Below are 24,313 nucleotides of genomic sequence, written 5' to 3'. Positions count from 1 at the left end.
CCATACGTTCCTGCAGGACTTGAGCCCTGGTTATATCCTTATGGGCTTAGGCACCATACCAACATAGACCTACTCATGAGACTGCATACATACATGAGGTGTTTTTCTACGTTTTTCGTTGATACGTCAATGTGAAATTTATTAAGCAATCCAAAACAAGGTAACGTTTCGGTCCAATGAGGACCTTCCTCAGACCGTATTGCTGTGGAGGCTGTGGATGGAAAACATAGAACGGCTCATTGCCGTGTGAAAGGCATATCAAGGCATATGAAGAGGCGTCCTGTAGTCACTCCAGTGACTACAAGCCGCCTTTTCATAAGCCTTTCACACGGCAATGAGCCGTTCTATGTTTTCCATCCACAGCCTCCGCGGCAATACGGTCTGAGGAAGGTCCTCATTGGACCGAAACGTTACTTTGTTTTGGATTGCTTAATAAATATCGCATTGACGTATCTACGAAAACAGTGTACCAAGTCTTTATCATACTGCATTAAGGATTGGCGCTCCCACTTGGGCACACTTCACTACGTCATTTTACTTAAAGTGTTTTTCTATGTTGTTTTATGTTGTTATTATGCCTAAGCCCGTAATGTTATACCCTATATCTCAACAGCCCGTCATGTCATGTTGTAGGCATCCATAACGCAGCACCTATGCCCTATAGCTTGATCAGTTGGATTCCACATTGCTAATACGACTTCCTTAAGAAAACAACGGGTCTGATGATCTATAGCAATGAATTGCAGGAATGACAGCTGCATAGCCGAAAAAATTAAAAATAGGATTTACGGTCAAGTCCAAGTCAACATCATGTAAAAGAGACGAGTTGTGAATGGTTTCCAGTGCAGGGACGTGTTCACACACCTTCTCCCGGTCGGTGACGTCACATCTAATTAACTGTACAGAACTCCTCCCCCCTACTATTTCAGTCCTAACACAGGAATTGGAATTCCAGAGGACGGAGAGCAGAATCCCAGGGAGGAACAATAAGCAGAGATCAGCTCTCCAGAACTCTCCAGGAGTTGGCTGCAGGTAATACCACAAGTCTACCTCGATTTTTTTTTTTTTTTACTTTAGGCTTCCATATTTGCTGTATACTTTATTATGGTTTTTTTTTGATGATATTGCAGTTTATGAATTGTTGATGGAATAGAAAGTTCCGAAAAAGTATAAAAATGTCTCCAACGTTAATAAAGCTGGTCCAGGAAACGTGTTGTATGGGCTAAGGGTAGCATTTCTTTTCAACTTGGGGTCGGTATCTACAAGTGTTCAGTGTTGAGTAGGTTCCGCAAATGTTTGGGTTTTTGCCATATTATGGGCTGTTGGCACATTTTATTATTGTGTGAGTGAGAAGTTGTGTTGGGGGCGCGAATATTGACATTTCGAATTTTTATCGCGAATATCGCAAATTTGCGAATATTGCGAATATATTCGAAATGACGAATATTAACTTTTTTTCCGCATATGCGCATATTCCTTCTTTTCACTTGTGGGCCAATGAGAATGATGCAAATACACTTGTCAGAGGTTATCAATAACATCCCTAGCAACCAATAGCAAAGTTGCCCTCCCCCTCAGTGTTTTCTTCCTGGAATACGCGAATATGCGAATATTCGCATAGGCGAATATAACGAATACGTGAAATTTGCGAATATAAGACGAATATTCGTCTATATATATTCGCAAAATGTCACGAATTCCAATATGGGCAATGCCGCTCATCACTAGTGAGAGGGACCAAGCTCACCAAGCGACATGCACCAACTTGGGATGCTGGACAGGACTACTCAAACGCCTAGGGTTGCCAATTGGACGGTATTTTACTAGCAAAGCCAGTATTTTGGCCACCCTGCCGGTATTTATCCAACCAATCCTCCAACTTCCGGAATGTTGTACCATATACCATACCAGTGTTTCCCAACCAGAGCGCCTCCAGCTGTTGCAAAACTACAACTCCCAGCATGCCCGGACAGCCATAGGCTGTCCGGGCATGCTGGGAGTTGTAGTTTTGCAACAGCTGGAGGCACCCCTGGTTGGGAAACACTGACCTATACTATATACTACTATATAGTCCAACATGCTGGGAGTTTTCATTTAGGACAGCTGCTGAGCCACAGGCTGTATCAGAGCATGCTGGGAGTTGTAGTTTTGCAACAGCTGCGGGCACCCCTGGTTGGGAAACACTGACCTATACTATATACTACTATATAGTCTAACAAGCTGGGAGTTTTCGTTTAGGACAGCTGCTGAGCCACAGGCTGTATCAGAGCATGCTGGGAGTTGTAGTTTTGCAGCAGCTGCAGGCACCCCTGGTTGGGAAACACTGACCTATACTATATACTACTATATAGTCCAACATGCTGGGAGTTTTCGTTTAGGACAGCTGCTGAGCCACAGGCTGTATCAGAGCATGCTGGGAGTTGTAGTTTAGCAACAGCTGGAGGCACCCTGGTTGGTAAATACTGACCTATACTATATACTACTATATAGTCCAACATGCTGGGAGTTGTAGTTTTTGTTTGTGGCAGCTGCTGAGCCACAGGCTGTATCAGGGCATGCTGGGAGTTGTAGTTAGTAACTAACTGCAACTCCCGAATTTAATTTAAAAAAAAAAAAGCGACGATCAAAAAGTCACATCAAGACAAAAATGAATGGGCACAAAAAATTAGCCCCATACCGGCCCATATATAGAGAAATAAAAAAGTTATAGGGGTCAAGAATAGGACCAAATTTCCCCTGCATATGTGTATCCTGTGATCTCATGCATATATAATTTATTATGCAAATTAGCATGGCCGGTATTATTTTGCAAGAAAGGTGGCGACCCTACAAACACCAATGGGTCGTTGGCGGAGTCTGCACCAATTTATAATTTTTACTTTGGTGAGGGGGTATAAAGAGCGAGTGGTGAACAAGGGCACCTTCATAGGACTCAAATCCACTAGTGATGAGCGGCAGGGGTCATATTCGAATTCTCGATATTTCGCGAATATATGGAGGAATATTCATCCTTTGTTTGCGAAATTCGCATATTCGCTATGTTAGTTTTTTTTCTATGCGAAAATTCGTAATGAAATTACGAATGTCCAGTCTGGAAGTGCCAATATTTGCATAAATTAGCATAGAAATTAGCATAAAAAAAGAATATTCGTCATTACGAATATATATCACTATATTCTAAATATTCACAAAATCGCGAAGTGCCAATATTCGCGGTAAAAATTTGCATTTCGAATATTCGAGCTCAACACTGAAATCCACTTCTATGATAACTGTGAAAGGATATTTATATTTAACAACACTTAGTATAGTCCAGAATGTACCATTCTGCATTGATGGCTTTTACCACATTTCTGTAGACTTCCGTACAGCGAAACCTCCCCAAAAGACTAAGAGGGGGATTTATCAAAACCTGTCCAGAGGAAAAAGTTGCCCAGTTACCAATAACAACCAATCAGATTGCTTCTTTCATTTTGCAGAGGCCTTGTTAAAAATGAAAGTAGCGATCTGATTGGTTGCTATGGGCAACTGGGCAACTTTTCCTCTGTACAGGTTTTGATAAATCTCCCCCTAAGAGGGAGATTTATCATTGTTGTCTTCAGAAAGTGAGTTTTGAAGTCATTTTTTTTGTTTTGGTTTTGCTGTGTGACATATTTATCATTCTGTCACAGGGGGTTGATAAATTTGGCTCACATAAGCAAAATCCAATTAATCACTTCAGGACACCATTTTATAGGATTTCTCCTCTCCTCTGAGACTTTTATGCACAAAAAGTCTCAGTTGCAACTTTTTGTGAGACTTTTTAAAAGTGATCTCCGATTGCAGTTTTGTAGCCAGGTCTGGCCTGGCTTTGACTTGCGACTTTTTGGAGGGGTTTGCAACTTTTTTTATGCCTAAGTGTAAAATTCACACTTCATAAATTCGGGACCACTGCAAAGTGAAAATTGAAATTTGCCTAGGTAAGGCTGTTTGCTACTTTATGCCTGACCACAATAGTCGCAACAAAATTGCTTTGGCACACATGTAACATCTTGTGCCCCCAGATTAAGCAAAAAAAAAAAAACTCTAAATGCAATAATAAATCTCCCCCTAACTTTAAAAGATCAAAAAAGAGAGCAACATTTCTGTGGTAGACTCAGTTTCTCTACTTTCTGTGTATATCGTGCTCTTCTTTGAGAAGACCCCCCCCCCCCCCCCACCAATTTTTAACAGCAATTTTGGGTGGTCATCTTAAAGAGGTACTACCCTGGAAACTACAGTATATTTTTATTTAACCCGATAACGACCAAGGACGAGTATAGACGTCCAGGTTGGCGGGCGTTCCCGCACCTGGACGTCTATACTCGTCCATTCTTCTCGTGGGTGCTGCCCAGTGCACCCACGAGATCGCGGCAGGGACTCGGCTGTATCACACAGCCGGGACCCTGCTGCACTGCCAGGACCGAAGTAAACTTCGGTCCCGGCAGTTTTAACCCTTACAGCCGCGGTCGGAAGTGACCGCGGGCTGTAAGAGTTATGACAGAGGGAGGGAGCTCCCGCTGTCACTCCTGCAGCACCCCGCATCGCGATCGCGGGGTGCTGTGTGTGTCCGCGGCTGGCCGGGACCTGCCGCACTGCCGGGAGTGAAATTCACTTCACTCCCGGCAGTTTAACCCTTACAGCCGCGGTCAGAAGTGACCGCGGCTGTAAGGAGTTCTGACAGAGGGAGGGGGCTCCCTCTGTCTCCTCTGCAGCACCCCGCAGCGTGATCGCGGGGTGCTGTGTGTGGCCGCACTGCCGGGAGTGAAGTTCACTTCACTCCCGACAGTTTAACCCCTACAGCCGCGGTCAGAAGTGACCGCGCGCTGTAAGGAGTTCTGACAGAGGGAGGGGGCTCCCTCTGTCTCTCCTGCAGCACCCTGCATCGCGATCGCGGGGTGCTGCTGCATACCTGGGCTGCCGGGGGTCCTACAAAGACCCCCAGGTCTGCCCTGGGTATTGCCTGCCAGTGAAATATGCTGCCTGCTAGTGAAAACTGGCAGGCAGCATATAACTACAATGCTTTGGAATACTAAGTATTCCAAAGCATTAAAAAGTGTAAACATAAATAAATAAATAAAATAAAAGTGTAAAAATAAATAAAAATGTAATAAAAGTGTAAAAAAAATATATATATTAAATATACATTTATTAAATGAATCTAATAAAAAAAAAAAGCATAATGTGTAGGATCGCATTGGCGGAGCATGTAATATGCTGCGGATGTCCGCCACGTGATCCTACACATTATGCAGAAGTCACGGTAATGAGCTCGCTGCTGCGGCTGGGTAGCTTTGTGCGTCCACTCATAGCGGCGGATTTTCCGCCAGCAGTCATGAGCGGACACACTGAGCTACCCAGCCGCAGCAGTGATGGATATATTCGCCATGAGCGGGTGCTTATTCCCACAACATGGCGGATATATCCATCAGGAGCCTTAACTGTCACAGACAGACGCGTTATACTGCCAGCCGACCAGCCAATAACTTGTAGGGGTGCGGTATATAAATGGGGTCACTTGTGGGGGTGGGGGTACTGTTCTGCCCTGAAAGCCAAATGGCGCTCCTCTCCTTCTGAGTCCTACCACGCGGCCAAGGAACCATATATTGCCAAAGCGGGGGTATTTCCGAACATGGGACAAGCAGCTAAATAAAATATAGGGTGCATTTCTTTCAATATCAGAAGTGATGTACAAAAAATATGCCCCCCAAATGATGCATTTGTGAAAAATTGCAATTTTCGAATTTTTAACACTGACTTTGTAATAATTCCTGCCAAAAAACTATGGTGGTAAAATACTCACTGTACCCCCTAGCGAATACCTTGAGGGGTCTAGTTTTTAAAATGGGGTCATTTGGGGGGTGTTCCTATGTTCTACTACCTTTTAATTTCTGCAAACCTTGCATAGCACATAAAAAAAATTTACTTTTCAAATTTTCAAAATTTTCTAAATTTCAAGTTAAATTGTTAGGGTTCTAACTAATTTAAAATGTTAATTAAAAACTAAAAAATGACGTCAAAATAAAGTAGACATCTGAAAGTATAAGTTTCATGAACTATTTGGTCAGTAAGTATAAATATATGCAACCAATTAGTGTTAAAATAGCAAAAAATCGTAATTTTTTGTAAAAATTTCATGATTTTTTGCATTGTAAAAAAAAACTACAAATGATATCGGCTTACTTTTACTATTTACATGAAGGACAACTTGTGACAAAAAAACAATGTCAGAATTATCGTGATTGGCAAAACGTTACCAGAGTTATTCTCTAGTAAAGACAGACATCCCCGATTTGAAAAAACAGGCCTGGTCTTTCAGGGGCGTACAGGTTTATTTGCATTGGTCCTTAAGGGGTTAAATCAACTGGTGCCAGAAAGTTAAACAGATTTGTAAATTACTTCTAGCTAAAAATCTTAATCCTTCTAGTACTTATCCGCTTCTATTTGCTTCACAAGAAGTTCTTTTCTTTTCTTCTTCCTTTCTGTCTGACCACAGTGCTCTCTGCTGACACTTCTGTCCATTTTAGGAGCTGTCTGGAGCAGGAGAGGTTTGCTATGAGAATTTGCTCTTCTCTGGACAGTTCCTAAAATGAACAGAGGTGTCAGCAGAGAGCACTGTGGTCAGATAGAAAGTAAATTCAGAAAGAAAAGAACTTCCTGTGGAACAAATAGAAGCGAATAAGTACTAGAAGAATTAAAGGGGTACTCCGGCGTTAAGACATCTTATCCCCTATCCAAAGGATAGGGGATAAGATGCCTGATCGCGGGGGTCCCGCCGCTGGGGACCCCCGTGATCTTCCACGCAGCACCCCGTTACAATCAGTCCCCGGAGCATGTTTGCTACGGGTCTAATTACTGGCGATCACGGGGACGGTGCATAGTGATGTCACGGCCCCGCCCCCGTGTGATGTCATGGGAGGAGGTGTCACTCCCCTCCAATAGACTTGCATTGAGGGGGCGGAGCGTGATGTCACACGGGGGCAGAGCAGTGACGTCACTATGCTCTGTCCTCGTGGTCGAGATGGACTCAGCCTGAGGACCTCCAGTGATTCCGGAAGCCGCTAAAGGTGGGTGCTGCATGGTAGATCCCGGGGGTCCCCAGCGGCGGGACCCCTGCGATATGACATCTTATCCCCTATCCTTTGGATAGGGCATAAGATGTCTAGGGGCAGAGTATCCCTTTAAGATTTTTTAAATAGAAGTCATTTGCAAAGCTTTTTAACTTTCGGGCAATAGTCGATTTAAAAAATATATATTTTCAATGGAAGGACCCCTTTAAAGAAGTCTCATTCAATGTACATACACTATGGGCTTCATTAACTAAAAGTGAAGTGTCATTTTCTTTGTGGGTTTTTGTTTCTGACAGGTATTTTCCATGGTATTTACTATTGTATCTTGTATTTGGTTTTTTTCTTTCTAAGTTTTGCTCCTTTTACACCTGCTCTGAGCTGTAGGGGTTTCCAGGGCTTAAATTGACCACATTTTATGTGAAAACATTAGTAAATGTGTATGTTTCTTTATAAAAATTTAGTTTTTTTTTGGACACATGCTCCTTTTCCCTAATGGCCCGACGTTTTTTGGGATGTTTTATCAGAAATTCTCAAGAATTAGCTTTAAAGGAGTACTCCGGGATGGGAAAATTGCCCGGCATACTGCCGGCAGTAAAAAATAAAGAGGTACATACCTTCCGTCGCTCCCCCCGATGCCTCCGGTAACCCGCTCTGGTCTCCACCGCTATCCTCTTCCTGGTTGCCGGTGATCAGGAAGAGGATCGCAGCGGAGACCGGAGCGGGTTACTGGAGGCACCGGGGGGAGCGACGGAAGGTATGTACCTCTTTATTTTTTTACTGCTGGCAGTATGACGGGTAGTTTTCCCATCCCGGAGTACTCCTTTAACAAAAAGCTGGGACTGACAACTAAAATTTATAATCTGTGGTCTATGGTGGGAAAAAAGACTGTTTCCAATAGGAATCTGTTCTGTCATTTTATAGAGGCAAATGAATCAGTAAAAATTATTTTCGTGACCGTTTTGGCAACAGGTGAATTCTTATTAAGAAGTCTTTTTTACTGCAAATAAGAAAATTGAGGCTAAAATGATGCAATACAGCTCTGTGTTTTAGTCTCCGTCCCGATATTTTCCGATATGGCTCGATATAGGAAATGCACCAGCTGCTAAAATGCCAATCAAAAAAATGCCGTCAGATCTATTGTTTAGCCCTATTTATAACATCTATAGGACGTAATTAGAATTCTTTAGGGTCACCTGGAATTTATGCTTATTATTGGAACACTTTGAAACACTCGGTCTACTCTTGGCTAATATTTTATCTCTTTGTTAAAGGCGGATTTTAAAGGGAAAAACTAATTTGAATCAACTGGTGCCTGAAGGTTATGCTAATTTTTTTTATTAAATCTATTTGATAAAAATGTAAGCTTTTCTGTACTTATCAGCTGCTGTATGACATGCAGTCTTTCCAATCTGACACAGTGCTCCCTGCTGCCATCTCTGTCCATGTCAGGAATTGCCCAAAGCAGGAAGCATGAGCAACCTGTTTTGTCCTGACACAGACAGGTGTCAGCAGGGAGCGCTGTGTCAGATACAAGACTTCCTCCTGGGCATACAGCAGCTAAAAAGTAATGGAAGGCTTGACTTTTTTTTTTTTTAAATAGGGATAATTTACAAATCTGTATAACTTTCTAGGACTTCTGAGATTTAAAGGGGCACTCTGCCCCTAGACATCTTATCCCCTACCCAAAGCATAGGGGATAAGATGTCTGATCGTGGTGGGACCCCCACAATCTTGGCTCTGGCACCCTAGACATTACGGCCACACCCCCTCGATGCAAGTCTATGGGAGGGGGCGTGGCATATGTCACGCCCCCTCTCACATACTTGCATTGAGGGGCGTGGCCGTGACCCGGCGTCACCCAATGCTCTAAACGGGTGTTCTTTTCCCGTCCGGAAGTTCATTACTCAGAACGCTGTGTGCGGGCTTCCGTGTTCGCGGCCGGCGGGCGTGACGTCACGCCCGGCCCCTTCGTGACGTCTCGCCCACCCCCTTGTGACGTCTCGCCCGCCCAATCAAACGAAAGTCGGCCGCGAGTAATGAACTTCCGGACGCTGTGAGCGGAGCTCCGAACTGCAGGGCAGAGCACAACCCCTTTAAGGGAGGAAGGAGGGGTCACTTTTCAATTAAAATACATTTTTATTATTGCTAATGCTATATTCATTCCATGGTGGAATGGCCGCATGGAAAATCTCCCTGCGGACATTCCACAGACAGCGGAACTTGCTTGAAAATGCGCCGTCTCATTATACATGTTCAATATTTTTGCGGACGCCGGAACCAGGAGCAGAAGCAGAATCCCATTGAAACCAAAAGGACTCTGCTGCAGAAAGTCCGTGCGGAAGATTCATGCGGAACTAACTAGGGCCAATATATAAGCCCCGGTTAAAGGGAAAATACAGCCCTCCCCGAAAATGTCTGCAAAGCTTATCTAGGTCCTCTAAGACTCAGCGGCTCCTGTAGATATCTGGCATCTGTAACACACTGTCCCTGCCATCTCTTAGGAAAGCTGTCATGGAGAGTCGACTCTCATCTAAGCACCCTCTAGGTCAGTGGTCTTTAACCTGCAGACCTCAAGATGTTGCAAAACTACAACTCCCAGCATGCCCGGACAGCCGTTAGCTGTCCGGGCATACTGGGAGTTATACTTTTGCAACATCTGGAGGTCCACAGGTTGAAGACCACTGCTCTGCGGACCTCCAGATGTTGCAAAACTACAACTCCCAGCATGCCCGGACATCCGTTGGCCGTCCGGGTATGCTGGGCGTTGTAGTTTTGCAACATCTGGAGGTCCGCAGGTTGAAGACCACTGCTCTGCAGACCTCCAGATGTTGCTAAACTACAACTCCCAGCATGCCCGGACAGCCAACGGCTGTCCGGGCATGCTGGGAGTTGTAGTTTTGCAACATCTGGAGGTCTGCAGGTTGAAGACCACTGCCCTGCGGACCTCCAGATGTTGCAAAACTACAACTCCCAGCATGCCCGGACATCCGTTGGCTGTCCGGGCATGCTGGGAGTTGTAGTTTTGCAACATCCGAACGTCCGCAGGTTGAAGACCACTGTCCTGCGGACCTCCAGATGTTGCAAAACTACAACTCCCAGCATGCCCGGACAGCCAACGGGCGTTGTAGTTTTGCAACATCTGGAGGTCCGCAGGTTTGAAGACCACTGGTCTAGGTTTCTCTTCTGCTGCATCACTTTGCACGGAGGTCATCAAATGGTTATTTATAATCATATTTTTTTCTATTTGGTTTTTATATAAAGTCAATTCCCACAGTTATAGTTGGATTATTACTGTCAGAAGTTTGTTTATATTATGTTTCTCATGGGAACTGGCCATGGTAACTAGAGCCAAGCACTTGGCATATTTAGGAGCTCACAGTTTGTTGTTATATGAAGAGTCTCAATCTAGAATAAAATAAACATATTCTGCCTGGACCCAGACATCAGGTTTTAGAATCAGGTTGGAACAACCATTTGCACCGGGGTGTTTCTTTTACAATATACATATGTGGCGTGCCATTCATTTATAAGGTTCCGCCATTGTTGACTGCTGTGGTTTGATGGTAATATACATTATGTCTTGTTTTATATTTTTGGCCTCTTTGGTACGTTTGGGCCAGATGTTGCATTGTACTGTATCTCATTCATACGATGCTGTTAAAAACCACAATTTATAGGACATTGTGTCACTCTGCTTGGGATTTTTGTTGTGTCTTGCTATGAGATAGGGGCATTGGACTGCAGAAAAAGGTATTTTATTCTATGGGGCACATGGTTATGGGGGAAGAGGTGCTGTATAGAGCTATATAAAGAGGGCCGACTAGTTTCTATGGACCTTTGGTCTGAGGTTTAGACCCTGTGTAATTCACTCTCTAAGGGTAAGGTCACACGCAGAGCATCAGCAGCGTATTTGACGCTGCAGATGCTCTACTGAACATCTCTAGAGTGTGCCTCCTGTTGTGCCCGTGCGTGCTGCTTTGTCTGCTCGTAGCAGAATGCGAAATGTACTTGCAGACATCGCGGTCACTTCCCCTGCTCCCTGAGCTAGGCCGAGAGTGGCCGCGATGTCTGTGAGTACACTGCGCATGCGTGCAGCGAACCTCTGTGTGTCTGCTCGTTGTGGCTATTGCTCCTACAAGCAGACAAAGCAGGTTGCATGGGCACAGCAGTAGGCACACTATAGGGATGGTCATCAGCGCATCCGCAAGGATCTGCTACATGTGACCCTACCCTTCACCTACCACAAACATCTGAGCCTATTTTATAGGAAGCCTATTAGCATACCACCATTGTTTGAGGGCTGCAGAGGGAACCCTGTGCCAAGTTGGGTAGAACACAAACATTTGCACTGTTCATTGTGTGTTTGTGATGTAGCAAGAATTCCTGTGGTTAACGCCAATGGGCTCAAAGATTTGTCCTAAAAATTGTCCTTTTATTTACAGTTAGTAAGGAGGAGTATTAGGCTTCTAATCTGTACAGCTGTAGCAGAGCTGAGTTTAGTTCTATAACTCTATAAAAAACTTTTTATCCTTTCCTGATACAGATATTGGATTCTGTCTTGGCTTTGTTTATTCTGACTTCTCGGTATGGACCCTTGGCTTGCCTATTTCTCTGTCACCTATCAGCTCTACCAGTCAGATGCAACCTTAAGGATATGTAGCACTTAAAGGGTTAGGGTTCCGACACCCGGCACCCCTGCCATTCAGCTGAGGGGCCACAGCTCTTGTGCAAGTGTTGTTGATTCCTCATGACTTAAAGGGGTTATCCACCATAAGGTGATTTTAGTATGTACCTTTCAGACAGTAATAGCCATGGTTAGGAAGGAATCGTGCTTGTCCTGGAGCTAAAAAGCTGTGTTGTGAGATTACCATAACGCTGAGGCTATATTTTTGTGAACGGGCTATTTCCTGTTGGAGTTTGTTCCCCTAAACTACAAATCCCACAATTCCTTGTTTGTAAGTGTGAGGTCACCTTTCTCCCTCCCACACATCAGCCACCTCACCCATTGAACCACACCTGGGCTGCCTTCAATGTATTAGACCAGTGTTTTCTGACAAGGGTGCCTCCAGCTGTGGCAAAAACAAAATGATCTTCCTCCCACCCAGCGGTTGCTCCACCCAATAAAGTAGAAACAGGCTCTCTTTGAACATCTGACTAGTGATGTAATGTATTGGGCCGCACTGCAACCTGGGAAAACCTGAGACTACATTTTGTATGCTATTAAAAAATCACTATGGGGCAAAAATCACATGAGAATTGCGAGACCACCATCATACACAGGTACAGACACTATTACTATATTATGAACTACAGAAACTTTACAGCCCTTGTAGCATAGTCAAAAAAATAATAATCCTGGAATACCCCTTTAACCAGGCATAGCTCTGTACCTTTAGTAGTGGAATACCGTTCTTATTTTTCATTTGACATGGTCATTCTTATTTTTGCAGAACCAGTTTTACTTTTTAATGGCTCTTTCCATTTAACCATATAATATATTGTAAAACAAATCAAAAACACAATTGGGGGCATTTGTTTTTCTGAGTTCATCTGACATGTCAATTTTACTCCATTGGTCAGTACAATTACAGCAATACTAAATTAATATATATATATATATATATATATATATATATATATATATTTACTACTTTAAAAAAAATTGCTTAGCATTGCCATATTTTGACTTTTTTGTTGTTGTTTTCGGCTACAATACTGTGTGATGGCTTGTTTTGGCCCTATGATCTGTCATTTTCATTGGTACCATTCAGGGGTACATCACTTTTTGATAGCTTTTCCTTTCATGTTTTTTGGGATGCACAGTGACCCAAAAAAATGCAGTTTTTGTATTGGGTATTTTATTTCTTTATGTTCATAATGTTCACTGTGCAGGACAAATAATTTTAGGTTGGATGTTCCTGAATGTGGCAATACTAATTTTGTTAATTTGTTTTACATTTTATTTATTTTTTAATAAAAAAAAAAAGGGATTAGAATTTTTTTGACACCATTTTAAGTCTCCCTTGTATTCACTTGCTTCTACGGTTCACTGCAATACTACTATATTGCAATGTACTGTTATATCTGTGCTCTAAAACAGAGGTGTTTTGCAACTATTATAGATATAAGCCTGTTTATTATTCTGGTTACATCGATCCTTGGCAAATCCTATATGGCAGGCTGTACTAACAGATCTAACATCGCAGCCACCAAAGCTCTCAGAAGGACCCTGGCTGCCATGAAAAAACGATTGGCACCCCTCTAGAATGCTGTTTAGAACCCTGACAGGACCAGCACTCAAATAACTTCCTAAAGGGCTAATGACCACGGCATGGCATTTACAGAGTTAGGCCATTTTCACACTAGGGAATTTCCGAGTGGAATTCTCCAGAAATATTCAGCTCGGAAATTCCTCTGCATCAGAGTCTCATTGATTGTTTCTGTCGCGGAAATGCTGATTTTGGCATCTGCAGAAGCAACGAACCTGTTCATTGTTTCTGCTGATTCTGCTTGGAGATGCATTGCCACCCGTAACGTCCTAGTGCCTAGAGCGGTTCTAGCACTGCCAAAACATGCAAATGTGCGGAATATCCACCCGTATTTTACGGGAGGACATTCCCTCTATTTTACGCTGTGCGAACATAGCCTTAAATGACGGGCGTCAAACTGATCTCTGATACCAGCCACAGATAGCAGGTATCAGCTGCAGATAGCAGCCACCCCTCACCGGCTAGACCTACTTCCCAACATTTTGACATATATTGGCATCAAATGTCAGGGAAGGCGTTAATATTCATATTAATTTTGGTTGATTTTGAGTGAATTTTTTTTTTTTCCATCCTGCCAAAATAAGAATTCTGAATTTTTTAAAATATATAAAGTATATATTGTATAAAATTGTTAAATTAAATATATACTTTAATATAATATATATATATATATATATATATATATATATATATATATAAATGATTGATTTTGAGTTAAATTATTGTTTTTTTTCCATCCAGCCAAAATAACATTTCTGAAAATTAAAAATCACCAAAAAAAGAAGCCAAATAAATTATATATAAAAGTACACCATATTTTGTATATTATCAGTGTGAAATATTATATATACAGTATATATATATATATATTTTTTTTTTATATTATTATTATATAAAATATATATTATATAAAATTGTAAAATAAAATATATAATGTTATATAATATATATATGTGTATATATATACACATATAATAAATTATAATATATATATATATATATATATATATATATATATATAAAATTATTTTTTTTTTTTCCTGAACAAAGAGATTAGGGTTAAAAAAAAAGGGCAACAATCTTGTTCTCATTAACTTAGGAAAATCCTTTCCGATGTATTTCACAACTATTATAAGTAGAAACCTGTTTATTGTGGCAGCATTTATTCTTGGCAAACCATGTATGTGGTTCAGTAATTACATAATATGTGTTTCATATCCCCTATTATGGGCACAGCTGCTTAATACTAATCTGGACCAGGATTCTCTCTCCATACTATATATGGTAACATTACAATATTACATTATTTTTCATGTCCTTACTGTAGGTTCTGGGAAACCTTAAACGCAGCCCCCTGCATTCTACGCTATTCGAATACAGAAGAACACAGCTAGATTGTATATAAACAACACCATTGCTCTAAATCTGTGTGCGTTCTATGTGATGTAAACTGTATATAACTGATAAGGTTAGTTCATGTACATATAGCGACACTATTACCCAAACACTGTAGTCTGTGTATAGATCTGGATGCAGTGACGCCAGGATTATATGCAGTGATCGATACGGTACTGCTGTGTTCTGTCATCCAGGGGCAGCGTTACCACTAGGCAAGTTAGGCGGCCACCTAACCACCTCTGAGCAATGTTTCCCAACCAGGGTACCTCCAGCTGTTGCAAAACTAAAACTCTCAGCGTGCTCGGGCAGCCAAAGGGTGCTGGGGTATGCTGGGAGTTCTAGTTTTGTAACAACTGGAAGCACCCTGGTACGAAAACACTGTTCTAAAGTGCATCACCATTTGGCATTGTGCAAAAGCAGGGAGTCTGGCGATAGACTAGGGATTTCCTACTAGCTAAGAGCTTTTACCTAATATCATTTTCTACTTCCCAACTGAATGCTTTCATCTAATTGGGGATTCCCTACCTACCAACTGGAGACTTCCTAATAGGCGATTCCCTAACTACCAACTGGGAACTTCTACCTAATAGGGGGATTCCCTAACAATCTAACTACTGGGGCTTCTATCTATTAGGGGGATTCCCTACCTACCAACTAAGGGGCTTCTACCTAATGGGGGATTCCTACACACCTAACTACTGGGGGTTTCTACCTAATAGAGGGATTCCCTGCCTATTGAGGGCTTCTACCTAATGGGGGGATTCCTTACCTACCTACCAAATAGGGGCTTCTACCTAATGGGGGGATTCCTTACCTTCCAACTAGAGACTTTTACCATATAGGGGGATTCCCTACCTAACTATGGGGGGCTTCTACCTAATAGGGCATATTATCTGAGTACTGGGGGCTTCTACCTAATAAGGAGGATTCCCTACCTAACAACTGGGGGCTTCTACCTAATGGGGGAATTCCTTACCTACCTACCAACTGGGGCGTCTACCGAACATGGGGGATTCCCTACCTACCTACCAGCTGGGGGCTTCTACCTAATGGGGGATTCCCTACCTACCCGCCAACTAGGGGCTTCTATCTATTAGAAGTGATTCCATACCTACCAACTAGGGTCTTCTACCTAATGGGGGATTCCCTACCTACCTAACTAATAGGACCTTCAACCTAATAGGGTGAATTCCCTACCTACTGGGGGCTTCTACCTAATAGGGGGGATTCCTTACCTACATAACAACTGGGGGCTTTCACCTAATAGGGGGGGGGATCACTACCTACCAACTGGTGGCTTTCATGACCTACCAAAGGGGTAGGGTTTTTGCAGGGCTTAAATGCACTCGAAACGCATCAACATTTTAATTATGGCATAAGGAGGTGAGCCGGTTTTCTATTTTTTACATTACAAGTGTACCAGGCAAAAGACCCTGGAGGCATGCCCATGGTGCCAGGTGCTACCATAGGCACTGCTACTTTTCCATGCTGCACAAACGTTGTTTTCGTCTCTCAATTAGCTGACGGTGTAAGAAGGAAATGTAAAAAAAAAAAAAGAACATACAGGGTCGAAAAAGTTCAGGAGAAAGAAAGATGGTGATACGCTCTTATTTACATGTATTCTGTCTAACGAACGGGAACGAACAAACCCATTTTGGCCTTGTTTCTCCCTGGTGTCCATATTCTTCATATTGGAACTAGAAGGCTCCGGATGCCTATCTTGTACCCTCCATCACCGCCGAACAGTTTTAGCGCATTAAAGCCGAGGATGCCTTCTCAGGCTCCACAGGGATCTAGTTACATGTGATTAGGCCTAATAATATGGTGTATTATTACCGGTGACCTTTCCATTATCTGTAAAGGATTACCACACAGGCGGGCTCTGCTATTCACTGTATATACAGGCGTGCTGCCTAAAACGACAGGGATTTATTTTCTGCTTGTATCTTGTGTCTCCGCTCATAACTCTTCAGCTCTTTCCAGCAATTATTAAAATACATAGATTAGGCTGTGTTCACATTGCATTTGAAGTGCCCATTTGGCTATGACCACTCCATTGCTTTTTACTGAGAATTTTGTGTATTTGTTGCACGATACAGTACAATGTAAGTTTATGGGGTTTTAATAAAACCCACTGGTAGAAAAGAACAGTGTTTTCTAACCACGCTGCCTCCAGCTGTTGCAAAACTACAACTCCCAGCATGCCTGGACAGCCTTCGGCTGTCCAGGCATGCTGGGAGTTGTAGTTTTGCAACAGCTGGAGGCCCCTTGGTTTGTATATGTAAGGGGTGACTAGCTCACTGCAAAGTAGTCCAGCGTTCACTAGTGTTGAGCAGCATAGGCCATATTCGAATTCGCGATATTTCGCGAATATATGGCCAAATATTCGTCATATATTCGCTAAATTCGCATATTCGTAATATTCGCGTTATGCGCATATGCTGACATTCACGTATGCGAAAATTGGCGTATACTACAATTAGCACAAACGGAAATTCGCATGTGTGAAAATTTGCATAAGCGGAAATACGCATATGCGAAATTTTGCATATGCAAATTTTCCCATATGCGAAAATTCGTACACCAGTCTGACACAGTAGTATTAGAGCCTTCTTTACACCACACAAGCTGGAAGCAGAGAGGGGTGATCACTGTGATGTGTACTGTGAAAAAAAAATATTCGTAATTACGAATATATAGTGCTATATTCGCGAATTCGCGAATATGCGATATTCGCAAATAAAATTTGCATCGCGAATATTCGCGAGCAACACTAGCGTTCACTGCCATGATGTTCTCCATTTATTGTTTTGTACATAAATAGTCAATTCTCCACCACTCCTATTGCCCTATTCCTTTGTTGACTACGTCTTCTAGTTAGATTTTGAGTTAAAGGGGTATTCCAGTGTTTGCATAAAAATGTATATTGAAGACAAAAAATACATACTTACCAACACCCGGTCCCCCACAGCTTCCATTCTTCTCCTTCCGGTCCTACAATGCTTCTGTGTTCTTCCTGCTTCCAACACGGGCGCTCCTGTAGGACCTGCTGGCTCAGCCAGTCATTGGCCTAGATGGGACAATGCTGCTGCCAGTGATTGGCAGTGAGTCTGCAGGTCCTGCACAGAGCGCTCATCTCAGAAGCAGGAACAACACAGAAGCATTGGGGGACCGGAAGAAGAAGAAGAAGAACCAGGGAGCTGTGGGGGACCAGTGTGGGATTTGGGGTTGTAAGGTATAGCCTTTTTCACAATTTTTTATGGGCTTCAGAAACATATTAATTTTTTAATGTAAACCCTGGAATGCACTATAAAGGGGTACTCCACTTAAAAAAAATGTTTAATCAACTGGTGTCAGAACATTAAACAGATTTGTAAATTACTTCTATTAATTTTTTTTTTAATCCTTCCAGTACTTATCAGCTGCTGTATACTACAAGGGAGGTTCTTTTCTTTTTGAATTTCTTTTCTGTCTGACCACAGTGCTCTCTTCTGACACCTCTGTCCATTTTAGGAACTGTCCGGAGTAGGAGCAAATCCCCATAGCAAACCTATCCTGCTTTTGGCAGTTCCTGACATGGACAGAGGTGTCAGCAGAGAGTACTGTGGCCAGACAGAAATGTAATTCAAAAAGAAAAGAAGTTCCTGTGAAGCATATAGCAGCTAATAAGTACTGGAAGGATTAAGATTTTTAAATAGAATTAATTTACAAATCTGTTGAACTTTGTGGCACCAGTTAATTTAAAGAAAAACTTTTCCAGGGGAGTACCCCTTTAAGTTCAACATTTTGAGAACCTACACTGAGATATAATATAGGTGACAATTTTTTTTTAAACACCCTTTTTATAATAATTGCTCCCTGTAAAAATATGAATGTTTTGAAGGATTTTACAACTCAAGATTATAGTTATGAAGAACATCTGTGTCTACCTGGCCACCTCTTCACCCATAAAGTGCCCATAGAAGCCAGGTGTGATTGAAGTTGGGTATACCTTGAGTGATCTGTAGATCAAAGAAAACCTAAGCGTCTGCACACAGATGAAGTTCAAGAACAAAGAGAGGTTACATAGTTCTTAAGGTTGAAAAAAAGACCAGAGACCATCAAGTTCAACCTGTGTCCTTGCTGCGTTGATCCAGAAGAGGGGGAAAAAAAACCCTTATGAGGACTAACGTTTTGTTCCTGTAAGTCTAGTATCCATAACCTGTAATGTATACAAAAAAGAGGATTGCAGCAGCTCTCTTGGTCAAAAACTGGAGGGTCTTAGCGCACTTTTTGATCAAAACGTGTCCCCCCATCCACCACGCTGAGGTGGCCTCATTTCAGATGGGACCCTAACACTCATTTCACTCACCCCTGGGCATATGGCCTCTGACTGGGTGACATTCAGGATCCACTATTAATTTAAAACACCTCCTGTGAACAGGGAGGGGTGCACTACTACAGAGGGTGCCAGTCCCCCAAATTGCACAACAAAAAGAAAAATAGCCAGCACTACTACCTAATACACGGGTGCACGCTGCTGTGGTAAATACAGAGTATACAAAAAAGAAGGTTGCAGCAGAACTCTTGGTCGAAAAATGGAGGCTCAGCGCATTTTTTTTTATCAAAACGTGTCCCCCCCATCCACCACCCGTGTATTAGGTAGTTGTGCTGGCTATTTTTCTTTTTGTTTTTGCTCTCCAGAAATGTATCCAGCCCCCTCCTGATCTCCTTTATTGTGTTCACCATGACCACCTCCTCAGGCAGAGAATTCCACAGTCTCACTGCTCTTACAGTAAAGAACCCCCATCTGTGCTGGTGTAGAAACCTTCTTTCCTCTAGACGTAGAGGATGCCCCCTTGTTATAGATACAGTCCTGGGTATAAATAGATCATGGAGAGATCTCTGTACGGTCCCCTTATATATTTATACATAGTTATTAGGTCTCCCCTAAGTCTTCTTTTTTCTAAACTAAATAACCCTAATTCTGATAATCTTTCTGGGTACTGTAGTCCTCCCATTCCCCGTCTGTGAACCCTCTCCAGCTCCACTATATCTTTCTTGTACACTGGTGCCCAGTACTGTACACAGTATTCTATGTGATTTGTACAGCGGTAGAATGATTTCCTTGGGGAGGAGGTTAAGAAAAATGAAGCATTACACAGTGCTTATTAAATTCAATGAGCTTTGTGTAATACAGAACATGTCCTCCTGAGAAAGGGTAGCTAGTTTTTGACTGCTTTTTACTCTGGACAGAGTCATAACTTTTAGCTTCTGGGCCCCAATGCTATATCTACCATGCACCATTTATAATGCTGGTATTTTTTAATGGGGCAGAAGTGTCTTTGGAGCCCCCTTGGGCACCTGGGCCCCAGTGCAACTGCCATCTCTGCACCCCCTATAGTTACTCCCCTGACTCTGGTCTTGAGATTAGGAGGATCCTGAATAGAGGAGCCAACTTTAAAGGGGTAATCCATGAAAAAACTTTTTTTCATATATCAACTGTCCCCAGAAAGTTAAACAGATTTCTAAATGACTTCTATTTAAAAATCTTAATCCCTACAGTACTTATGAGCTGCTGAAGTTGAGTTGTTCTTTTCTGTCTAAGTGCTCTCTGATGACACCTGTCTCGTGAACTATCCAGAGTAAAAGCAAATCCCCATAGCAAACCTCTTCTACTCTGTGCAGTTCCCGAGACAAGCAGAGATGTCATGCAGAGAGCACTGTTGCCAGACAGAAAAGAACCACTCAACTTCAGCAGCTGATAATTATTGGAAGGATTAAGATTTTTTAATAGAAGTAATTTACAAATCTGTTTAACTTTCTGGAGCCCGTTGATATATAAAAATGTTTTTTTCCTGGAATTCCCCTTTAATAACTTTGCATTCCCTAACAGGGTATACGAAAATAAGTTTTTCTAAACTAGACACCCCCTTTTTTGAGTTGCTATGAACATTACCTGCTGAAGAAAGATTAGCATTCCCATTTGGCTGGGTCACAGATGTCTGGCAGATGCTCCGTAGACATAACATGCCTTGTCCTGCCAGGTCAGAGGTGTCTGGCTGCCACTGATTTGGCTCCATAGAAATAACATGTCCATTCAGCTGGGTCATAGGTGTCTGGAAGTAGCCTCTCCCCTTCCATAGAAATTACACACCTATGTTGATGGGTAGGTCAGAGATACAGCCTCCTATTGACAGCTATTTTATATCTGGCTAGCTTTACAACTATTCTGCACTTAATATCTTTGAGACTTCTTAGATCTTAGGTATATCCTTCTCAACTGTATTGAACAGACAAAGTCTCTACTAAGGTTCACAAAACCCTATACGTTGGTCGTAGAACAATTTTTACATTATGGCCAAGGGTTATGTAAAGTGTCAGTCCTCAGCCGGTCTCCTTTGCATTAATACTGACCTACCTGATTAGATGTGGAACACTTAATACTAAGTAACCAGATCTTCATGGAATTATTCTCATGGTCACATTGACGATGTGCCGAGCAGCTGCTACATACACAGTGCCGGAATTCTTCTGGTGCTGAGTGATGGGGCGAAACTTCCCATCATCACCATCCTTACACGTTCTCCTCAGCCTTTCATGAGTTAGGAATCTGATAAAACATGTGGTCAACGACAATTTCGCTTGCCATTTATCGGTCAGACATGTCTAACACTATGGTCAAGCTTTTCATCAATGCTTTGTACATTCATCAGTATAACACCGGCCCTCAATATTGGGCCCCAGTGGGCCTACAGAATGCAACCTCATTTGGAGATGTCTTTGAAGCCAATCATGTAACACTTTGGCAGTGGTCTTCAAACTGTGGCCCTCCGGATGTTGCAAAACTAAAACTCCTAGCATGCTAGGAGTTTTAGTTTTACAACATCTGAAGGTCCACAATTTGGAGTCCATGGCACTAGAGTCCAGGCCTGGTGCACAGATTTTTGCCATCCTAGGCGAAAGCTAATTTTGCGACCCTTTGACCTGCCCATTGGCCCCGCCCTTTGACATGCCCCATCTTACTACTTGGGTGACCCACTGTAACAAACCCCCTCCTCATGCAATCTCCTAACTACTGGGGTGACACACTGTAACAAAACTCATCCTCATGTAATGACCTTACTACCTGGGTGGTAGGGTTAAACTGGATAGGCGATTGCTTTGGATGCTGGGTAACTTTATTGCTGCATGCGCCCCCATCAAGAGTGCGCTCTAGGCGGCTGCCTATTTTGCCTATAGGCAAAGCTGACCCTGGTAGAGTCTATTTCTTATGGATTTTTGCCACCCTAGGCAAAAGCTAATTTTGCCACCCTTTGACCCCCCCCCCATTGGCCCTGCACTTTGACACACCCCACCTTACTACTTGGGTGACCCACTGTAACAAACCCCCCTCCCCATGTAATTACCTTACTACTGAAGTGACACACTGCAACAAACCCCCTCTTCATGCAAACGCCTTACTACTGGGGAGACACACTGTAACAAACCTCCTCCTCATGTAATCACCTTACTACCTGGGTGGCGGGGTTAAAGTGGATAGGCGATTGCTTTGGATGCTGGCTAACTTTATTGCTGCATGCGCCCCCATCAAGAGTGCGCTTTAGGCGGCCGCCTATTTTGCCTATAGGCAGAGCCGGCCCTGCTAGAGTCTATTTCTAATTGGATGTAAAATAGAATGGATGTGCACAGGGTCTATAAGGGGAAGGTCCCATGAAGTATTTTTCCAATAGGGGGGCCTGAGAAACCCAGTCCAACACTTTTAAGAGGCTTTTAGTGAGTGGGGATGCAGAAACTTCTTTGTTTAAAAAACATTTCCCCCCATTTGGACCCAGTTTTAGTCAAGGTAGTATTCGTAGTTATGGATGATGCATGGTGGGCATATTTCCTACTGCAAATCCACGGTTGGTTCCGCGTAATAACCTTTCAGCTTCTAACAGTTTCTGAGGATATTTCGAAGAATACAAATGTAATATTTCATACTCTGCTTACATTTCTAGGACAAGCCGAGTTGACGTCTGTGATCCCTCCCCCAAGGAAAAAAAGCTGCCAAAAGTCCACAGGCCGAGCCTCAAAGCCACGTGACAATGGAGCGTTCAACTCAGGAGCTGTTCCTCAACTTCATGATCGTCCTGATCACGGTCCTCCTCATGTGGGTACTTGTGAAATCTTACCAAAGCTAATGGACGTCACAAACTACATGGAACGAATCAAGCGAAATCGTCTTGGACTTTCTTTCTACCACTGCAACCTCAAGGTGTGCCGTGCCCTGTCACCAAGCATCTAGATCCACCATCACCACCGAATTAGGTCATTGTCAGATCTATGTATGCACCTACCCGTGGTCTTGTAACCAGAGCGTTCTGCACCCCCCGACCTTTCCAACCTGAGCGTTCACTTCCCTACGATTAATTATTTGACTGTGATCAAATATTCAAGTGAGATTTAAACAGAATAGAAATGTTTAGTCTGCCGGGAGAAAGCGAAGGGAAAAATGTAAAACTTCTGCCTTAAAAATATACTGGGGATGTTTGTATTAAAGAAAAGTTGAACACTTGAATTTCATGCATTTTTCATTACAATAAAATCTTCCCACCAAATGTTATCACATTTAATCTGTATTTCTTTTATAGGGGTGGCACAGGAGTAGAGAAAGGATTTGCAGAAACATTGTCACTCCGGTCCATGGGCTGTTTCTGCAGTTACTGTATCCAGCTATGGAAATATCCAAAGAAATAAGAAAAGGCAGCCAAGCGTCATTCTATTAGTGAAATAGCAGGTTTATGTACTGGAGAACCCTTAAGACTTCTCTGTATGCAAGGACTTAGTCAGTGTCAAAGGACAGACAAACAATAGTGAGCTGAAAGGTATTAAATTGTGACAAAAAACATAACCACATAAATTGTGTCAAAAAACAGGGTCCCCAACAAGTGGTAGTGTAAAGCACCAAGGACTAGATCAGCGGTTCCCAACTTGGGGTACTTAGAAATTCTCCTGGAAGTACTCAAAAAAAATCTGTAATGGCGGCCGCAGCCAATGGTCACTGCGGCATCGGTCACTGTTACATCGTAAACTGGCCACGTTAACCCCTTAAGGACTCAGTGTTTTTCAGTTTTTGCATTTTCGTTTTTTCCTCCTTACCTTTTAAAAATCATAACCCTTTCAATTTTCCACCAAAAAATCCATATGATGGCTTATTTTTTGCGCCACCAACTGCGTCACCGATTTTAACAAAAAATCTACAGCGAAACAAAAAAAAAAAAATAATCATTGTCAAAACGCCATTTTGTAACTTTTGGGGGCTTCTGTTTCTACGCAGTGCATTTTTTGGTTAAAATGACACCTTCTCTTTATTTACGATTAAAATGATACCCTACTTATAGTATATAAGTTTGATTTTGCCCCCATAGGGAACTATAACATTGAACACACTGATTTCCTACACTGATCACTGCTATGCAATAGCATAGTATTGATCAGTATTATCTCCGGCCGACTGCTCCTGCCTGGATCTCAGGCACAGAGTTGTCATTTTGCGATCAGACATTGAGGAGGCAGGTAGGGACCCTCCTCGTGTCC

At 42.6% G+C, this 24,313-nt stretch overlaps 1 protein-coding gene across 4 annotated transcripts; it reads left to right on the top strand.

Annotated features, from left to right (window-relative positions):
* The first annotated feature begins 549 nt into the window (after positions 1-549).
* Positions 550-23,321, top strand: SLN (sarcolipin). 4 transcript variants are annotated; one of them, XM_056561638.1, is made up of 2 exons: positions 550-1,032; positions 22,735-23,321. In XM_056561638.1, exon 2 carries the CDS (start codon positions 22,822-22,824, stop codon positions 22,915-22,917), a length of 96 nt encoding a protein of 31 aa, XP_056417613.1. In that variant the 5' UTR covers positions 550-1,032; positions 22,735-22,821; the 3' UTR covers positions 22,918-23,321. The 4 variants fall into 4 exon arrangements, with proteins under 4 accessions (XP_056417613.1, XP_056417615.1, XP_056417616.1 ...); XM_056561640.1 differs by lacking the exon at positions 550-1,032 and adding an exon at positions 2,831-2,883; XM_056561641.1 differs by lacking the exon at positions 550-1,032 and adding an exon at positions 3,585-3,605.
* The last annotated feature ends 992 nt before the right edge of the window (positions 23,322-24,313 follow it).

Source organism: Hyla sarda, chromosome 2 (genome assembly GCF_029499605.1).
Source record: "Hyla sarda isolate aHylSar1 chromosome 2, aHylSar1.hap1, whole genome shotgun sequence".
NCBI lineage: Eukaryota > Metazoa > Chordata > Amphibia > Anura > Hylidae > Hyla > Hyla sarda.
This window is presented reverse-complemented; position numbering and strand designations above follow the sequence as displayed.